The sequence below is a fragment of the Argiope bruennichi genome, chromosome 5 (genome assembly GCF_947563725.1).
Source record: "Argiope bruennichi chromosome 5, qqArgBrue1.1, whole genome shotgun sequence".
In the NCBI taxonomy this organism is placed as follows: Eukaryota; Metazoa; Arthropoda; class Arachnida; order Araneae; family Araneidae; genus Argiope; species Argiope bruennichi.
The window spans coordinates 44,034,040-44,054,800 of record NC_079155.1 but is presented as its reverse complement, the minus strand read 5'-3'; the positions used below and the strand labels follow the sequence as shown (position 1 = coordinate 44,054,800).

The following is a 20,761-nucleotide window of genomic DNA, read 5'->3' as shown; positions in this document are numbered from 1 at the left end:
AATCATTTATTTGCATTCAATAATTTAATCTTTATCTATAATGCTATAAAATTATGAAAAGGAATAAAATTTAAACTAAATATTTTGAGATAAATGATAAAATTAGGAAGCAAGATAATATTCAAATAATTTTAAATATTCAAAAGAATCTAATATTTTGAAACAGGTTTGGTAATTTCCTGACCATTATATATATACTCATTATCTATTTATATTTCGTCATTCATACGAAATTACTGTTTGTAAAATTGTTTCAAAAATCCCAGATACATTGAAATAATATTTGATTTAAAAAGTAAGTTACTACTTTAATTCTATACATGCATGCTTGATAAATATGTCTTGTAAAAGTATGAAAGTTCTGCTACACTGACAATATATAGCAGATTGTTATAGATTATTTTAAACATACAAATGAAAGTACCCTTTACATTTTATATTTATAAATTGTGAAATTTTAATGACCAAATTGCAAAGATATAAACAATCAATCCTTGATCAGTTTTTATTGAAAATTACTTTTATACAAAATTTAACGTAATTTTATGAAAAAAATCTTTAGCTGATTATTGTCTCTCTTATTCCATTGTTAACTTCACAAAATATCTCCTTTTTTTTTCTACAAAAAATATCAAGAATGTAAATTTATTAACAAATTAAAAATCTTCATTTTCTTTGTTCTCGACCATTAATGTTTGAATCATTATTTTATCACATTTTCTATTAACAAAAAAAATTATAAATAATTTTATGCTAAACTTTCTTTTTTTCTCTATCCACATAAAAGCATGATCATTTTTGAAATGATGAATGTCTCGAATATTCGTGAAAAGTGAGATATTTTAGCATTACCTTTTCCTGCTGTAGCTATCATTCTTTTTACTGTCATAATGCAACTTATATTTGAAACTTTGAGAATGAGAACAAATTAATCATCGTTATTTAATTTATCTAAACAATATATTTTTTAAACATTGGAAGTAAATAATTTAATTAACAATATGCTGCTAAATTCTTTAGAATTAAAACTATTATTGAAGGAATAAAATTTTTCATTATAAATGCTTAGCCCAATTTATTATAGGTTAGTCCATTCTCTTTTCTTCTTACCTTATTTAATCTTATAACTTTAAACGAGCAATTCTTGTATGAATGTAAATTTATTTCATGTATCTTAGAAATGGCATTAATGATTTGAATCAAATTTTATATTTAGATAATGTTTTGAATTCTAAGTTTACACCCTATATTTATACAGCCATCTTTCCTGATGAAATGCAACTTTACACACACACACACACAAAGAAAACGTTATTTTATAACTAAATATGGACATATATCTATGCATGACCTGTATAAGCGTATCAGAGATGGAATAGTGATTAGCGCTTCTGGCTGCCATGCATTTTTCTCATGTCCGATCCCACATTTGGAATTCAATTATATTTCACTTATAACTTTAAACGAGCCATAGGATAGGATTTTATTTACAATTTTGCAAAAGAAAATATTGCTGAGAAAAGCTCAGTCCCCCAGGTATTAATTCATTAAAACAATCTGTTCTGAGGTGTCTTCATGGTATCTAATCATGATTTAGAATTTCTAGGGTCTTCCCCTTTAGCTGGGAGCAGTGGCATATGTAGATATTTTGCAGCCCTAATGAGTTTATGGGCACATTATGAAATTCCCTTGCTTATTTAGATTGGCAGTTATATTTTCAAGCACCTTTTTTTTAACATATTCATAATTCATCTTATTTTAGATTAAACTTTTTATATTGTTAACTTTTTGAATACATGTTCATTTTTATTTGCCTGAAGGCTCTGAACTAATTACCCAATGTCCTATGTTTGTACTCAGTACTATTGAAACAGTTGTTTATACATATTCTAATAACTAAGTGAACGTAATGATACATATATCTGCTCTGATAAAGTGTTATTACTTTCCTGATATCATATCAATCATAGAATATTTTTTTTAAACTTATTTCTCAATATCTCAATTGGAACATTCTAATCATCAAATAAAGAAAGTTTTATTTTTATGAAACTTCAGTTATTAAAATGAGATGAAATAAGGAACTAAGTAGACTTAATTCTGTAAAAAGTTAAAAAAAAAAAAAAAAAAAAAATGGACCCTTTGTTGAGTATAAGTATTTAAAGATTGTGTTTGGTTACCTGTTCTTCAGTTATTTTATTTCAAAAATATTACTTATTATCTATTTTAGACAGAAAAGTCTTTACTTTTTTTAATAAAAATTAATGAAATGAATATCACGAGGACTTAGCATCTTAATTAATTTATTTGTCTATTTCAAAAGATATATTTCTAATAATGCATGCATAAAGTGCAATACTTTTACTGTCATAAAAGACTTCCTCTCTTTTGTACAATTATGCACATACAACCTTTATGATACATACAACCTTAATATATAGAAAAACAAGCTGCACTTGACATTTTTTTTTGAGAATATATTTAGGTGTGAATCATATACTGAATACATATGAATATTTTCCAATCTTGCCTCATTTCACATCCATCAGTGCTGTCTCTCAAAATTTTGAAGTACCAGTAAATTATCCTATGGAAACACTGCAAGTACAACAAAAAATTTTGAGATGGCTGTATATGACATTTTCAGCTTGAGAGCAGATGATTAAAAAAAATACTCTTAATACTTATAAAAAATGATGATTTGTGTGTGTGTGTGATCCAAGTCATAAATATACAGTGTCTCACAAAAGTGATGGGACACTTGTGCTTTACAAAAGGAAACTGTAATAAAATAAATTATAAAAACATGTACAAATTTTTAGTGGGTGTGTTTCATACTTAAATTTAGTAACAATTATTACATAACATACATTTTGTCTAAATATTAAAATATTAATTTAATAAAAATACAATTGTTTAGAACGGAGCAAAAAATAGCTCACATAAGTGATGGGACACCATTACATATGCAACAAAAATTGTCTGAAATAAGCAATAAAAATATTTTTGGTGGTTTTATTTTTACTCGAAAGCAATTAGCAATAATTTATAAAATCGTCTGCAGTATTTCTCTCCAGTTTGTTTTGGAATTTTTGTGTTTTTTAGCTCTGTGCAGCCATAAATGCTAAACGAAAAGAAATTTCGCTTGAAATTCGAAAATTAGTTATTAATTTCCATATTGGACGTGGAAAATCTATTAGAAAAACTGCTGAAACAGTTAACTTGAGTCATTCAACAGTTTTCAGTATCATTAAATGATATAAAAAGAATCATATTATTCAGGATAAAAGAAGACCTGGCCGACCATCAAAGCTATCCAATGGAATAAAGCGAATTATCGTTCGAAATATTAAAAAAGATCCAAGAAATAGTGCTCCTAAAGTTGCTGCTGATTTACAAGCATTATATGGAATAATTGTTAATCCTGAGACTATTAGAAAGGTAATTCGATCTGCTGGATATCATGGTAGAGTAGCCAGGAAAAAATTCTTCGTAAGTGAAAAGAATAGAAAACTCAGACTAGCTTTCGCAAAATCCAACATAAATAAGAATTTTGATTACTGGAATAAAGTTATATTTGCTGATGAGAGTAAATTTAATATATTTGTTTCTGACGGTAGAATCTTGGTGCGGACAAAACCCGGGAAGAATTTGGCAAACAGAACTTGGTGCCAACAGTAAAACATAGTGGAGGAGGAGTTACGGTATGGGGGTGTATGTCGTCCGCTGGAGTTGGTAATCTTGTTTTTATTGACAGTATAATGGATCAGTACAAGTATATTGACATTTTAAAGCAAAATTTGAAATCTTCAGCACAAAAATTGAACCTTCATAACGATTTTAAATTCTACCAGGACAATGATCCCTAGAACACTGCTTTGAACGTTAGACTCTGGCTGCTGTATAAATGTCCTGAAATAATAAAAACACCACCACAATCTCCAGACTTAAATCCCATATAGAATATTTGGCAAGAATTGGAATCAAGAATTCGCAAACACACCATTTCTTCAAAACAACAATTGAAAGCGGTGCTTCAAGAAGAATGGGGTAAAATAACTCCAGAAATCACACAAAAATTAGTCGAATCCATCCCGAGAAGATTAAATCATATTTTAAAAGTAAAAGGAAATCCAACAAAATATTAAAATCTTTTAAAAAGTAAAATTTTTGGATAAATATTTGATGGAAAAGTAAGTGCCCCATCACTTATGTGAGCCAATTTTTGCTCCGTTCTAAAGAATTGTATTTTTATTAAATTAATATTTTGACAAAATGTATGTTATGTAATAATTGTTACTAACTTTAAATATGAAACACACCCAAAAAATTTTTCTACATGTTTATTTATTTACTTTATTACAATTCCCTTTTGTAAAGCACAAGTGTCCCATCACTTTTGTGAGACACTGTGTATATATATATATATATATATATATATATATATATATATATATAAATCAGAATTGCTCATTTAAAGTTATGAGAAATTAGTATCACTTAGAGTTTGTATTTTTCATTGCTGCAATATTACATTAGATAAAAGTTTTGTTGCAAAATATCTTTGAAACAATGTCATCTCCCGAGTTTTATCATTTGCTTAAAATGTTTGATATTTTCCATCCTTTCCAATTTTGTATACAGGAAATTTTTATAATTTATATAAATTGTTCTTGCAAAACAAATGTAGAAGAATTTACTAGAATTTTATTTTAAAAAACTAAAGAAATTCACTTCTTTATATGTTTCCGCTAAGTAGTTGGGGAGAAAGTCTTTTCTAATTTCAGCAACTTTTAAGCTCCTGTAATGGTTGCTAGATGGCAGCACGTGTATCATCTTATGTTCGAACCATTTTGGAAATTGGATTGCGCTCCGCCGCCGTAGACTGTGTCGTAATTTCCGTAAAATTCACCCCTAAAGTCACGACGCCGTGCATAAATGTCAGAGAAGGGATAGCATGAAGTAATTTCGAATGAAATAAGAGTTTTGGATTGTAGCATTGCTTGTTGTTTCTGCAAACTTTATTGTTGCTCACTTCTTTTCGATAAGGAGCTATGATTGTTAAATGTAGTTTCTTCTTCCTTTTCTTTCTTTTTTTTAGCAAAAACCTTGCATTGTTTTAAACATAATCGAGCGTTACGACATTGTTCGAAAAGCGGCAGAATACAAATTGGAGATTTTGAAACGCGGGGAAAATACTTGCGAGAGAAAGGAACAAGGTTTTAAAATCATCTGATGAATAAATATTTCTAGAACTGACGTAATTACATTACCTTGTAATGCACCTTTCAAATAAATAAACTGGCGGAATTAATTTCACCTGTTTTAAAATGGCATTTTTTTCACAGTGCAATAAACAAAAATGCTCCAGAGAGGGGTAGCAGAAAAATTATTGCTCACTATGTTTTGAAAAAAAAAAAAAAAAAATCTGACTATGTATTTATTTATTTTGAGTAAAATATCAGTAATGTTATGTTTCTGGTTGTAAGCATAGATAAAAAATAAGCCATGCTTAAATCTTCTCACATTGCTAATCAGAGCGACGTATTTAGCTTGGATTAATGTGCACGTATTGTAAAAGTATTTCTTGACTGATGAATATGTCAAGAATGTTGTAAATATGAAGAACTTTCCCTTATAACTACACAGAAGTTAGAAATATGCTCGTAGTTAGGTTTTATTTGAGACAGAATTTCTTTGAGCTATAATTAATTACAAGTGAGATAAATAATTAACTGGCATTATTTAAAAATCGTTTGAAGCAAAGGCGGAATCAAAAATTAGTTTGATTTTAAAGTTTCCTTATGTTAAATAGTTTTAATGGCAATATTTTATTTTATCGTGGCCTTATGTGCAAGGCGAAAACAATGATCTGCTGTTAAATAATAAGGAAATTTTCTTGCTGTCGCTTTGACCTGCATTAATAGAACATGGACAATTATCACAATTGTTATGTTAAACTATTCTGTGCCTTTACCGGTTGCTATGGTTTTTAAAACCAATGATTTGCCGGAATAAAAATGTAATTGCTTCGCACTGTGAAAGACGTGAAACTTTAATGTTTCCATTTGTACAAATGAGTTTTCCTTGCTTCATATTTAAATAGATTGTGTGTTAGCAATAAAATTTTTCACCGATTAAGTCTGACGCAGTGTAGTTTAACATAGTTATTGAGCCATAAAGTCGCAAGTATTTACACCAATTTTGAATTAAATAATTTACACACAATAATTATGCCTGTGAACCAGAAACCCCATTACAGAGTTTAAATTTTTTTTCTATTTGCAACCCCAATAAAGATTTTATAATTCTTAATGCACACGGAAGTAAGGAATTCAGCAATGCTAAATAAAAGAAAAATAAGTTGAATGTGTTAGAGTTCCTTCTAATCAAATTAAATATTGATATTCCTTGGCATTTTTTAAAATTGATTCAGAAGCTCTTATTATCAGTATACATAGGGTTCGAACCCCATAGAAACTGCTCGATTCATCTATTTCTGAAGCTATGACCTGTTACTTGACTTGTTGGCTGTAATGGAGAACCAATAGCTCTCAATGTACAGTCATTCATCCGTCCATTTTTTTACTTTCTCTTAGTTTAAAAAAAGGATAATTGTAAAAAAAATTCGAACTCGAGATCTTGACAAATCTTTACGTTTTTATACCTCCATTGAGTGCGAAAAACGCATTTTTGGGAAATGTCCGTCTGTCTGTCTGTGACAAAGAATAATTCAAAAATGCTTTGAACTAAACAAATTAAATTTTTTAATACGGACTTTATGCCAAATTTGCAGATTTCTCTCAAATTTTGATTAGGATCTCTTCTGAGGAAGTTCGTTTGTCCGAATATAGGTTAACAAGATAATAGCAAAAAGAAAATTTTTAGCCGAATCCAACTACGAGTTGAACTGTACGTTGGCCTGTACTTTCAGAAACAAACAAATGTGATAATTTATAAATGCAGTGACTTAAATTTATTAGATTTGATATTGGATTTTGTGACTCTAAAAGGCAGTTTTGTGTCATATCTTCGTTTCGGTCGGTTGAGAAAACGCATCTAAAATACCAATTCTGTTTTTTGTACAATTAACGCATGTCAGGCATTAACCGCCACATATCTCACCAAGGCACATAGATTCAGTAAAAATGATAAATTCTCACCAAGAGTTAAAATTTCGTAACTGTTGCACACCAATGCCATATTAGGCGTTTTCTGGCGTGACAAGTTTTTAGAGAATATACGAGAAAGTTTTGAGAAGACCATTCCTGCTGGTTGGTCTTGGATATCTGAGCTTTTTACCAACATTTCGCGGGAAAGTTCGAGCCTATTCATATCACCTTTGCATAAAGGAAATTTTATATTCCCACTATGGGAAGTATCATACATTTTTGACTTGACCATATTTGCTGTATCATAGTGTATGGGGGAGCAATATTAAATGATAATGATTCATGTTCTACCATTCTTTATTCGAATCTTTATGGGACAAAAGTTTTACTTAAATCAATGTAGCATTAAATACTGTATCAAGTTTTATATATTTATTTATTGTACTTTCTCTAGCAACCCTTGGTTCGTTATCCTTACTGCGTGGTGGTGACATTTGGAGGTTGCCGAGACGATTTCATGCTCGTAGTATGCCAGATGACAACTGACCAGAAGATGTCAGGAGAAGGTGTGCAAGTCACGGAGCGATTACTTTTCTCCATGCCCAAGCCCAAGGTAAGTGCTTTTTCTCCATTTGTTTTCTAGGTAAACTTGAATTCATCATTAGATTAGCCCAACTTTTCCTTCTGCATGTTTCATTAGCCGATTATTTCTAAGTCATTCATAGGAAGATAATGTTCTTATGTTTCTGTAATTTCCATGGTAACGATTTCATTTTAAAAGGATTGAAGTTTCAATACGATATTAAATTCCATGTTTGTTATTCTTCCATATCAGAGCTTTTAAAAATGAGGATTATGATCTTAAGTGAAATGGAAATGATCACGAAAGTTTTCACGGGGACATTTTCTTTCAGATTCATCATCATTTGATGACAAAAATTGTTCAGAAAAACATCTTGGCTTACATTATTTAAACCAATTTCAAATTTAAATTATAGTATCAAATTTAAATATTCAAGTATAAATTATTTCAAATACTCTTTTTTTCTTCTTTTTTAAATTTTTCGAAGACCCCAAATTCAGAAAAGGATACATTAATTAATAGTTAACAGAGAAAAGGATTAAAAATAACTATGTAGCTTATTTTAATGAAATCTGTTGTAATTAAAACAATTTCCTTAGTTATGGAGTGGATGATTGTTATGTTAGAATGAATAGATGAGTAAAAAGATTCTATGGAAGAGTTCGCTTTCCCATATTTTTCCTAAGCGAAAAAAAGTTATGGTCACTAAGCCATAATGTTGATGATCAGAGAGTTCTGAAAAGATGCCATAGAACAGATTTAAGTATTTTATTCCCTAGATGACGATAAGGGCATAAATAGTAGCAGTGGTGCTGTACGCATGGTTATATGTTTTATTGTATACAGACTCAGGACTGCTGTAGATCACTTCTTTGGAGGTGCGTTCGTTAACTCTCAAGAGAAAATTACCGATTGTCATTAACAGAACAGGGTGCCTCAGCTGTGTAGTTATAAACTCAGAAGAAAAGCAATGGCAAGCTCTCCAGACCATGGGAAGGTATAACATCAATTATATTTGTGGGGGGGGGGAGGTGCGAATTGTTTTTGCTTTATTGTGTGGATAACTGATAAACAGTGTTCTGGAGGCATGATTGGAATCGCTCCGAATGCTACACCAGACAACTTTATAAAGTGAGAAGTATAGTCTCAAAAGTAAATAAAAAATGTCGTTCGTTTAGAGAAACAAAAAGATCTGTGGATTCTGGCTTTCTGTAACTGGAGGCAACCTTATTCTTTGAATTTTTAACTCAATATAGAAAAACTCACTGTTGCCCAGCATTATGATTTTTCCTCAATCAAGGCGAAATCCTTTATTGCTCATCAGTGTGATTGTTAATTTGTTCTCTGTATAAAGTGAATCTCGTATTGGGAATTCATAAAATTTCTGCTTACAGTGTGTAAACAAATTATTTATTCTGGATTTACTGAATGTATGTACTTGCTTATATTTTTTTTCGGTGTGTTTCAATTCTCTAGGTCACTTGGGAAATATCCATATGGTAATCCATTACACCACCTTGGGAGACATTTTGTAAGTTTATCTTAACTTCGTTCACTGTTTCAAGCGAACAGCTCTGCCACAGTCGACATAATTTAAGATCTCATACCAACGATAATTCTATAATCTAGGATAAAAGGCAGACCTTTGGAGCATGTTTACAATAAATCAATTAATGTAGTGTAACCAAGCTCTTTCTCTCTGTAGCATTTCTACGTCGTCGTGATAATTTAAAAATTGATTGAAATTTGACGAGTCGCCCACATCCTACGCACGGAACTTCATGAGTAGGAAGTGGGCTACTCATTTTGATGGCCTTATTTAGAATGACATGAAAAAGAACTCTCCGCAGGTTACCCTTTAGCTCGAAAGCGGGGACACGCGAAAGGGCTTTTGTTTCCCTTATTCACTTTCCATCCTTTATCGATTTTTCGCCTTCGGAAGTGGAGTTCCAAAAGTTCAAGGGGTTGCTCGCGAACTTTCTTACCTGTTTGAGCGTAGGTGGGAGACGGGGTTTCTCCTAATCTGCCACCATTCGCCCACGTGCTGGATTCCGTGAATGGATGGATGGGCCGGTGAACGGTTACTTTTGCTGTGTTGGTGGATCTTTTTCTTTTTTTTTTATCAGTGACTGTTGCTCTTTTTTCTTTTTTTAATGAAATGTTACTTGAATAAGTAGTTTAGTTTAGTTAGGTGGGAGGAAGGAATTTGTCTGATCGGTATGAAGTTTAAGGTCAAAGGTTAGTGGATTGCATCATTTGATAAAGTTCGTATTGTGATGGTTCTCCGTTGCCATCTGACTTATCTTATTTTCTTTTGTAGTAGTTCATGAACTTCCAAATAAAATTGACGGTCTGTGGAACTTTATCATATCTCCAAATCCGTGGGTGTATTGTATACTTTTTAGTGGGTTGAAGGTAGCGGAGATATTAGATTTTGTTTTGTTATCGAAAACTATATTGAAATATTTTTTTAAAGATAAATCTTTTTTCATACAGTTTTATAAGATTTTTCGCAAAGTGTTTTTACCAGAGATTTTGGCCTAAAAATGTCCAAATTGATTTTATGTTGAAGATTTCTGTTCATTTGTCTGTTGGAAACTATTCCACAAAAATGATTATCTGTAAAAAAGCATTAATGTTCCTAATGTTTATTACTATATTTTTTTGCATTCATTCTGATTCTAAAAATCAGTTTTAATTGGTGATTAATTATAATGAAGAAAGAAAGTAATTGGCATGATTTTAATGATATTCAAAACTAATTAATTTTACTACTTTTATATACTAATATTTGATACTTTAAAAAATAGTGTGATACTAATTATTTATAGTGATATATGATGAAACTTACGTCATTCTCTCTTTTTAACTCTTATCCATGTAATGCAACGTGATGTTGAACAGCAATTGTGGTTTGAATACAAAGTATCAAAACAGTAACCTCTTTCATGTAACCAAACTCCTCTCACTATTATAGTTGCGACTGAAATGAACTGCTCGTAATCACCCACTTAACTCATCGCCCCTAGCTCAATAAAGGATAAATATTACTCACTACGTTCAATTACATCATCCCTTTTATCGACAAGCCATCAAAGACCCTTTAATAATTAGGATGACCGGTTTGATGTGCCGTGAGTCTGTCTGCCTTCCCCCAATTTGCGCGGACAGTGGTTTTTGGACAATAATCCGCGGGGCGCGCTGATGAAAAGGAAGAAGTGAATGCAGGTGCACTCCATTGATTCCCCTCAATCGTCTGCTGACAAATCATGTGTCGTTTGCCGTTCAGGGGGGTGAGAGGGACTACGCGTGAAGTATAAACTCTCGCGTGATTGAGCTGGAAAGGGAACTGGGTACTGATTCATCCCTCCTGGAGTGAGTCATGTCGTCTGTTGCTGCAGCGATTGATTTTGCTGATGAGTCCACTCTTTCGCTTGTTGGCTGCATGACTGATTTTACACTGGTTTTCTGGCCTATTTGGTATTTAGCATGGATCTGAGACTATGTAATTGTTACATTGTATAATTGAGGTGGAATGCCCCTTCTTTCTTATTTAAGTTACCGTATTGTCTTTCTTCTCGTTGAAAAACTGATTACAAAATTTTACTGTTTAACAATTTCGGCCCGACTTTTGCATGGATAAAATTTTAAGTCCCATGCAAAAGTAATTCTTTCTAGGATAATCCGTGTTAAGGAAGGACTTATTTACCCAATAGAAAATGAAGTCTGATCTCCGGGTCATATATGTTCATTAGGGCCGAAAGAGTTAAATATACTAAACTGTATTGGCAAATTCATTATCAAAACTGGCATAATATTTGTTGTTCTATCTTTGTAAAGTTTGCGTTTAATAAACGTTTATTTATTTTTTAAATCTTTATTTAAACTACAGATTTATCCTTTCCACATTACCTGGGAAAATTTAACAAATATTATTTTAAACGAAGAAAAAGAAATTAACTTTTTTTGGCTGTAGTGAAGTATTTCTCTGATTGTTGACTTAGCTTATGGTGTCTAAACAACTATGGTATTGTTGACATAGGGTAGAACTATTATTAATTCGCTCATGGCTGTGGATTTATCCACATATTCATGAAATATTTACCAAGTATTTCAGAATAACTGAAATCTTATTTCGACATTTGCGGGAATTCATACAGTCAACAACGACTAAGTGTCTTGTTCTGAATGGTTTGTACCTGTTGATGCATTCATTCTCAACATGCTGGTGACTAGTTTCAGTTTCGCTAAATATTTTGCTGACATTTTGTCTCCTAAAAACTGAGTTGTTTTTTTTTAATTATTTTAATTTGCCGTTAAATATTTGTTATTACTGTAATATTCTGTTCTTAATCTACAGAGATGATTGGTCTAGTTATTGCATCTAAAGCATTGTTCCCATTGCTCGTTGTGATGCTGATATAGCTACAAATGTGCCTTAGTCTGCAGAAATGATTGGATCTGGTCACTGTATCTAAAGCCTTGTTCCCATTGTTTATGCTGCTGTAGATATAACTACAAATGTACCGTAGTTTAGATTATGAAATGATTGGATCTGGGCATTGCATTTAAAACCTAGTTCCCATAGCTCGTGCTGTTACAGAAGTAGCCGTAAATGCGCCATAGTCTACAGAGATAATTGGGTCTGGTCATTGTATCTAAAGCCTTTCCCATTTCTCGTGCTGCTGTCGACATAGTCGTAAATGTGCCATCATCTCATCGAGAAAATACAGAAATCCGTTGTTGCACATGAAGACTTGGTGTGTTGCGGGTTTTTCAATGAAATATCAGTCCGTACTCGGACATGAAAGACCTGTTAGTGAATGGATAACAAAAGAAGCTCTATGCGGATGACATAACCAGTCACATTCCGACGATGAAAGGTGCTCTATTACGCCTCAAACCGCTAGCCACGGAAACAGGGCGTACATGATTGATTATAAAACAAATTATCACTTCTCTTATTGTATAGTTTACTTCTTATAATCAATAAATTCAATGCCCGAACCCGTTGTTAAGATAGATACACAGTTAATTTATTAACTCGAAAAGCGCAGCGAGATCATCGGAAACTCCATGGTTATTAAACGAATTAAACGCTTGACTTCATCGCTCGAGTCTATGTAAAGGAATCGAAGCGATGAAAAGGTTTCATCCCGCAATAAATATGTTTATTGCTTTTATTCCTTCTGGTCTTTCCACCCATATCTGGATACTTGCCAGCTTTCTTTCGGTGCACCCGCAAAAAAGAACTTGCGGTTGTTAACAATCGACAAAACATGTATTCTACAGTTCCTGATTTCTTGTCAAGCTGTTGAATCGGGCGAGTTGCGGGGGCAGGAAACTTGCGGAACTGTCTCCCGGTCCTTTAGAAGAGGGAATTGGCTCTAGGGCGAAAATCGATTAAGACTGCTTTCAATCTATTCATCGTCACGTCCTCTTCCTCCTACAACTTTGTTAAAGAAAAGCCCGGGATTACTTCGGAGAAAGGCTCTAACTGGATTATTGTCGCGGTACTTCGCGTTTCTGTGTAATTATTATTCACTTTTCTCGTAACCCATTTGTTGGAGTTAAAAATAACTCTTCCGCTGTCATGGCTTTTTCTAATCCATTCATGAGTTACGTTTTTAATTTGAGAAGAGTGGTGCAGTTTGCTGAATGAAAGTCTTGCAATTATTTGGAATGAAAAGTGGTGTAGGAATGTCATATTTTATTAATCGAATGATTAATTGTTTTCTAGAGTGCCATTTTGGTGGGAAGTCTTGATTGCTTTATAATAACTTCATGTTTCATAGTTTATACATTTAAAAGTTGAAGTAAAATGACAGTTTGGAGATAAGTGGAAGCTAGCATTTATCATGGGTTTGCCCATTCCTATCTCTGTATCATAATTTGCAGGAGAAATGTCGCAATTCATTAATTTCCGATCAGGCATATTGGTTAAATTCACTATAATAAATTTTTGAAGTATGCTTCTAGTGACTATTTTTAGACTTTTAATACTTTAGTCTAAGGCTCTAAATTTGGGTGTGATGCATATATGTGGAGGAAAAATCAAAACAATTTCTAAAAAAGTTTAAACGTTGATTCATTATTTAAAGTTAAAAAATCAACTATGCCATGTTTTTAAACTGACTGAAAATTATAAACTAATTTTTCTTAGTCACATACAGACTGTCTTGAAAATTTGTTGTCTCCAACTCAATAATATGATGTAGACTGTAGTTTTTAAAACAGCTTATTGTGAAACTCAAAAAAGTTATATCACATTATGATTTGATTCTAAATTCTAATTGAATTATTAAAAGGCATCATAAAATTGCAAAATTAGATCACACCCTTGCTTAATAGAGGAACATCTATCTATCTCTTGGTCCAGCTCCCACGAGAACCCAGTCTGAAGTGAGGGGTTTCCTCTTTCGCCACTCCCGGGGGAGGGGGGGGGGTGGCGCTTCAAGTGAACTTAAACATTTGTTATTGTGGATTTCAAGACAATCTTTATTGAGGAGGGAGAAATTATTTTATACTTTTCAGTCCGTTGTAAAAATACAGTATTATTTTTTTTAAATAATTACTTTTTGCTCTATAGTGTTATGTGTGTGAAATTTTGCTATCGATTTTAAACTAACTTCCCAATAAGCTTCACCCGATGACAAAATTTGTACCGAATAAAGCGAATTAATATTGTATTATCTTCCAATTCTGGACTATGTTTAAAATTTCATGTCGTCAGGAAGTTAGTTTAAATTCATTTAAAAAATTGCATCAAAAAGACAGACAAAAAAAGGCGATTTAAAAAAAAAAAAAACTTGTTAATAAATCGGGAAAAATGGGTGAAGATGGCTTGTTGTAAGGCATGCTTTTTTAATGATCAACACGCGTACCGGAATTTCCGGGCGGGTGGACAATGTTTACCTGCATGATGTTTAAATATATACATAGGTAGTTAGGATCGTAGCTATTGCCCCACATATATCAGAAAAAAATCAGTCTGTCTAGTCTAATGTTGAAATATGCTATGCTGGTATTATAGAGTTACTTTTGTTTTTCAAATGTATCGTAAATAGTTTTGGATTTTTGCCAAAAAAAATGGATTATTTAGAGGTTCTAGAAATAGTTATTCCATTTTAAAGAAAGGAAAAAGAAGATAGACAGTAATGATCATAATAAAAAGTAACAATCAAACATTTTTTTTAAACGGTAATAAACTAGAAACTAACCTACATAGAATGAGTATTCATCTGTCAACGCACACGAACAGAAGCTTTGCGATACGTTTTATCAATTCGTTTCAAACGAACCAATGCCACTTCAAAAACTGACGGCTGAAAGTAAAACAAATGATTAAAGCCGAACTATTTTTAACTGCTTGAGTCAACATGGATTACTCTGTAACCTCAACTTAAAACTATATATTGAAGCAGAAAGTTGATAAAAACCATTGTTAATACCACCATTGATTCTAATCAGTTCTTCTTACAAATCGCTGATAAACTCGCCGTTCAAAGATATGTGACCAGATCTCCAAAACGACAAAGCATTGTTGGAAGGTCGGTTGACCCATCTACCTTAACATTCATTGTTGATTCGGAAGCCGATACGGACCTCTACTTTGTGAATAATCTACCCTGTAATTTCCTACCGTTTACCTTCCGCGACGCGACCTCCACCACCGCACAAAAGGAATTCTGACCCGAAAGTGGCAACAATGCTGTTCCCAAATTCGGAATCTCTGGAATGTGAACCTCCCGCATGAGTGTCTCCGCTTGTTCTGAGGTATCTCTTGAGGTTTGGGAATCTCTTCCCCTAATTGTCTGCAAGGAGTTCTTTTATTATTATTATTTTTTTTTTTTTCTATATGCTTTTTGGGGGTGTTTGTCCTCTTTCCGAAAGAACTTTTACGATATGATTTCGGCGTATGTCTTGTAGTTAATCTATTGAATTGTTTCATTTTGGAGAAGTACATTAGCTCGATTTTTATATGAGAAGTTGCTTTTATTTTTAAATTCTTAGATTTAATTCTTTATAGTATGTTGATGCATAAACATTAATATAAGAGGTTGTATAATCAACGGGAATGGTTATGCTCTATGAAAGGTATTATACCTGAGTATGCCTTGCGTACAATAGTTACAAAACAACAATGGTGTACAATAATTACGAAATATTAACAATTTTGCGTGAATTGAGCATTTTTACTGAATCAGTCGTGTTATCCTTGGCGAGTTTTTTGGCGATCAACTCCTGGCATGCCGTTAATAATATCTGAAAATAGCATTTCTGCTTTTGAGTTGTTCTTCTCAATCGATTCAAACCAAAATTTGACACAAAGCTGCACTTGTAATTACAAAATCCCATTGAAAATTTTAATATATTTAAGTTACTGCGTTTTCAAATTTTCGCGTTTACTGTTTCTGTAAGTACAGACCGACAGACAACCAACCCATTGTTGGATTTGGCAGCTTCGCAAAATTTGGCAGCTGCCTACACTATAGATATTAAATCTGTGTATCGAATCTTATCTATCTAGCTCTCTTCATTTTGTAATTAACGTGTTAAATTATATTCTGACAGGCGTGCTTCCTCTGAACAGATTTTAGTCAAAATTTGAAATAAATCTGTCAATTTGGTGCAAAGATCGTATGCCAGATTTCATCTGTCCTGCTCAAAGCGTGTTTGGGTTATTTTTGCCACAGACAGACGGACATTTTCCAAAAATGTATTTCTCGGACTCAGGAAGGAAACGAGAAAATTCGTCAAAATTTCGAGTTCGAATTTTTTTGACGATTACTATAGTTTCTCTATACTATGTATACGAGAAAGTAAAAATGAATTAAATTTTGGCGCTATCATATTTAAAGTTATAAACAACTATTTTGATAGTTCAGCTTAAATTCTATTCACCGAATTTGAATACAAGCATGCATCATCAAAAAGGTTAAGATTAATTTTATATACACTATATAGTTTGTTTTTGTTTTTTTTACCCAAAAGTAAAGGTTTTGTCTTATTTGAACAACGATGGTTTTTTTTTTTTTTTTTTTTTTTTTTTTTTTTAATAATGCAAGTTCGCTTACAGTTCCACGCGTTGTGTGTGTGTATAAGTTGTGCGACGCAAACATATTAACTCTTTTCAAGACCGAATAAAATAAACATAATGAAGAAGAAAAAATCGCTTTTGGCGCATATTATTCTTGATATGTCATTGAATAAAATCTTTTTACGCATTTAACTTGTTTCATGTTTGTAAAAAGGTAAGTTTGCGATCGATTTTTCACGCATTTTCTGTGGAGTTAGGGCTTATAGAGTATTCTCGATGGCATTAGACTAATGCAATACTTTAAAAACTTAGTTCTCATTTATGGATTAATTTGATAAATTTTGATTGCACGTGAGTCATAGTGAAACATCATAGTGAATTTGAAAAAAGAATTTCATTTGATGATTACGTAATATTTATAAAAAATAGACTATAAATTTAATCCCAAAAAGTAGAAAATAAAATAATTTTCGCACTTTTTAGAAAATGATATAATAAGAAAAATCTGCTTTCAAACTTATTATCTTATTAATATAAAGAGAAAAAATTAAAAATTACTTTTATTTTAATGGTTTCCTGTTTTGATTCGTAATGGAAAAACTGAATGAAAGACGCTACATTCTGATAATTGAAAAATATAAATTAATATTTCTTAAAAACCGTAAATAATATTTGTATACATTAGCTAATGTGTGTGTGACATACACATGACTACAAATGTAAATTAATAGGATAGAGTTTGGTGTGGGTCAATGGATTTTAAAGTCTTTTTGCATTACAGTTGTTAATTTTAAATTCAAGATGAAATTATTAATTAATTGTAGTGACGTCCCAAGAAGAAAAGATATTTTTTTTAGTTCAAAAAAAAAAGAAGAAGAAGAAGAAAGAAAAGAAAAGAAATCACCGAAAAAAGAATAAAAATATAAAATTCACACAATTCGACAATATTTTACTGAAAGAAATTACAAGTTCCAATTTAAAATATTTTTACTCAACTGATTTGTATCTTATAAAAACTTGCAGCGATTGTTTAAATCAGTTATCCCTAATTACCCTATCTTTTATCATTATCATATCTTGTTTCAGACATTTAGTGAAAAATTGGGATTTTCAGTGCGTATTAACTTCCCTCCAAGGGGAAAGACGACTGTGTTTTTTCCCTCTCTTTGATAGTGGAAAATTTGCTGGTAGTACACACGCACGCGTCTGAAGTGAGAACAAGGCCGCTCTATCTAGGTCACTCGCTGTGTTTGCTGGCACGATGACAAGCTTTGTTCTTGCCCCTTTTTTCTCTCTCTAAGTTCATTGTCGAGGTTTCGCCCCCGTTCTCTTAGACTGGAGAATTTCTTGACTTTAGTGAAAAAGGTTGATTGTGTGCTTGATACATTAAATGAATATGAGAGTGCTGATTTTTGTATAATATTTTGAGTTTAGAATGACGCGAAAGTGTTTTTTTTTCAAAAGGAGGATCGAAAAATTCTGCGATTATTTTTGAAATCATTTAATCAAGGCCATTATTGGTGTGTTATTTTTGTGATAAGTAACTGAATGTGTGCCTTTTGAATCAAGTTTCCGACATAATTTCATTTGTAAGTTGCTCGTATTTTTAAAAATTAACTAGAAATAAAATTTTATTTACTTCTGAAAAGTTCTCTCTTCCCCTTCCCCTCTTTTTTACTTTCCCGTATGGGAAAGTATAGTAATATAGAGAAAGAATAGTAAAGCAATCGTATAATAATAAAGAAATAGTATAGAGAAAGTATAGTAATCGTCAAAAATTCGAAAACTCGAGAGTCTGACAAATCTCCATGCTTTAGACTTCTCATGAGTTCAAAAAGTACGTTTTTGGAAAATGGCATTCTGTGACAAAGATAAATAAAAAAACGCTTTGAGCTAGGCGGTTGAAATCTGCATATTTCTGTCGAATTTTGAGTAAAATTTTTTCAGAAGAAATCCGGCTGTTCGATTAAAAGTTAACGCAATAATTATAAAACAAAGAGAGCTTGGTAGATAAAATTCGGTGCACAGATTTAACATCTATAGTATAGACATTTATCAAATTTTGAACCAAATCCAACTAGGGGTTGATTGTTGGTCAGTCTGTACTTTCAGAAACGTGCGCTATTAATTCAGAAATCCAATGGCCTAAATATATGAAATTTGGTATGGGATTTTGTGTCTACAAGTACAGTTTTGTGTCAAATTTTTGTTTCAATCAGTTGAGAAAAACGTGTCTAAGATACAAATTTTCCAAACATTTGTACGCAAATGCCATGCCAAGGCGTTGTCTGTTTCGTCAAGTTTATTAGAAAATATGCGAGAAAATTTTTGAGAGACCATTCACATTGATTTCCTTTGTTATAGGCTTGCTGTTTTCTGTTTTTAATGACTAGTCCTGTCGTTGGAATAAGTTTGTGATCAAATCTTTTAAACGTCTGATACTCTTGAAACTATTTACCGAAATTCTGTACTTTTTCCCCAAAGCATATGTCGGCTGGCATTTGTAATTGCATTGCATGAGAGCTGATAATAATGAAAACAAAGAAAAAAAATACAACTGAATTTAAAATTTATATAATGTTATTTTATTTATCTACATAATAATAGCATAATTCATACTTATGTTACCAACGTTTACATCTTCACATTGAGTGATTGCAATATGCTTGCACTTTTTGGCATAAACTATTGAAATCTTCCTGGGGATACCCCTGGCCTAGGGGTGGCGCGTCTTCCCCTTAACCTCGAGTCCTTCTTCGGGCATGGTTGTTCTTTACCCTATGTTCTATCTGTGAGGGGTGTGAAAGAGCCCCTCCCCGTAAAAAGGGGTTGTGCAAGCCAGTGTGTGAGTGTCATCATATGAGCTAAAGTCAGACTTCTTCCCTCGGGTGCTCAGGGGTCCTTGCCTTCAGAAGCTACTGGCACCCTCTTTCCCCGATCACTTGGTTTGAATTGGAGTTCAATCCAGGGGGGGGGGGATAAGCAGCAACAACAATTATTGAAATCTAGCTCAATAAATGTTATCTGCTACCACATTTCGTAATCTTTCGCTGGAATCAGCATTTCTGATGTTGATTTTAATCTTTGTTGGTTCGTTTTTAACATACCGACCTCACTTCTGACCCTATTTTGCATTTATTTACTTACCACGGTCCAAAACTCGTGTATTACACCTACCGAATCACACCAGCAGGAGAAAAGAAAAACACGCTAACCTTTCCACTTTTTTTATTCGATCCATTCCATTCGTTCCACAATCGGTCCGATACCGTTCACTCCTACTATCGGCGGCACTGGACCATTAAAACAGCTTCTACCACACGGAACAAAATAGTCTGATTTTTTTTTTTTTTTTTTTTTTCCCCTGCTCGTCTATTGTCTGATAGTTATCTTCCGGGCTATACAGAGAGAGCCACGGAGGTATTCACCTCTGTTGCAGCATAGCGGGACTCTGCCATGCCGTTACCCATTGGGGAATGGGAACTTTATTACCTTTGTTTGCGAAGCACTCGTTTGCTCAACAGGTCGTCGGGGGGATATTATATGTGTTTGCTGCGAATAAATAGACATATTTGGTGCTCGTTTTTTTGACTGGGGGGGGGGGGGGGTTAATAAGGAGATAGTTCTTCTTGGGAAGAAGTCACGTCTCTTCATGTGTCTTGGATATCTTTCAGAACAGGGCGTTTTTTGTTTTGTTTTTTCCCGTATGGGATTATAAGATGAAGACTTATTTACATTGCAGCCCATTTATATTTCTAAAGCAAAACTAAAATCAGAATCCGGGTCTTCCTTTTTATATGTTCTTACAAAATGATGAGTTCTTATTACAGTAATTGGAGGATACTACTCACGAATTGGTATTTTTGTGCTGTAATAAGATATATGCGCTTATATTTATAAAAATGCATGAGACTGAAGAATTTTGCTTTAAAAAAGTAATACATGTAATGAAAGAAAAACGGTGTTGTGTTATACAGCTATTATTCTCCAAAAAGATTGTCACAATTGACAGTGCAATAATATACG

General features: G+C 32.5%; 1 protein-coding gene across 2 annotated transcripts in view; it reads left to right on the top strand.

Annotated features, from left to right (window-relative positions):
* Positions 1–20,761, top strand: part of LOC129968569 (uncharacterized protein CG43867-like) — a 118,884-nt gene that overhangs the window by 85,223 nt on the left and 12,900 nt on the right. For both annotated transcript variants that reach the window (XM_056082589.1, XM_056082588.1), the window contains exon 31: positions 7,567–7,725. In XM_056082589.1, coding sequence (XP_055938564.1) covers positions 7,567–7,725 — 159 coding nt within the window. The remainder of the gene's footprint in view (positions 1–7,566; positions 7,726–20,761) is intronic.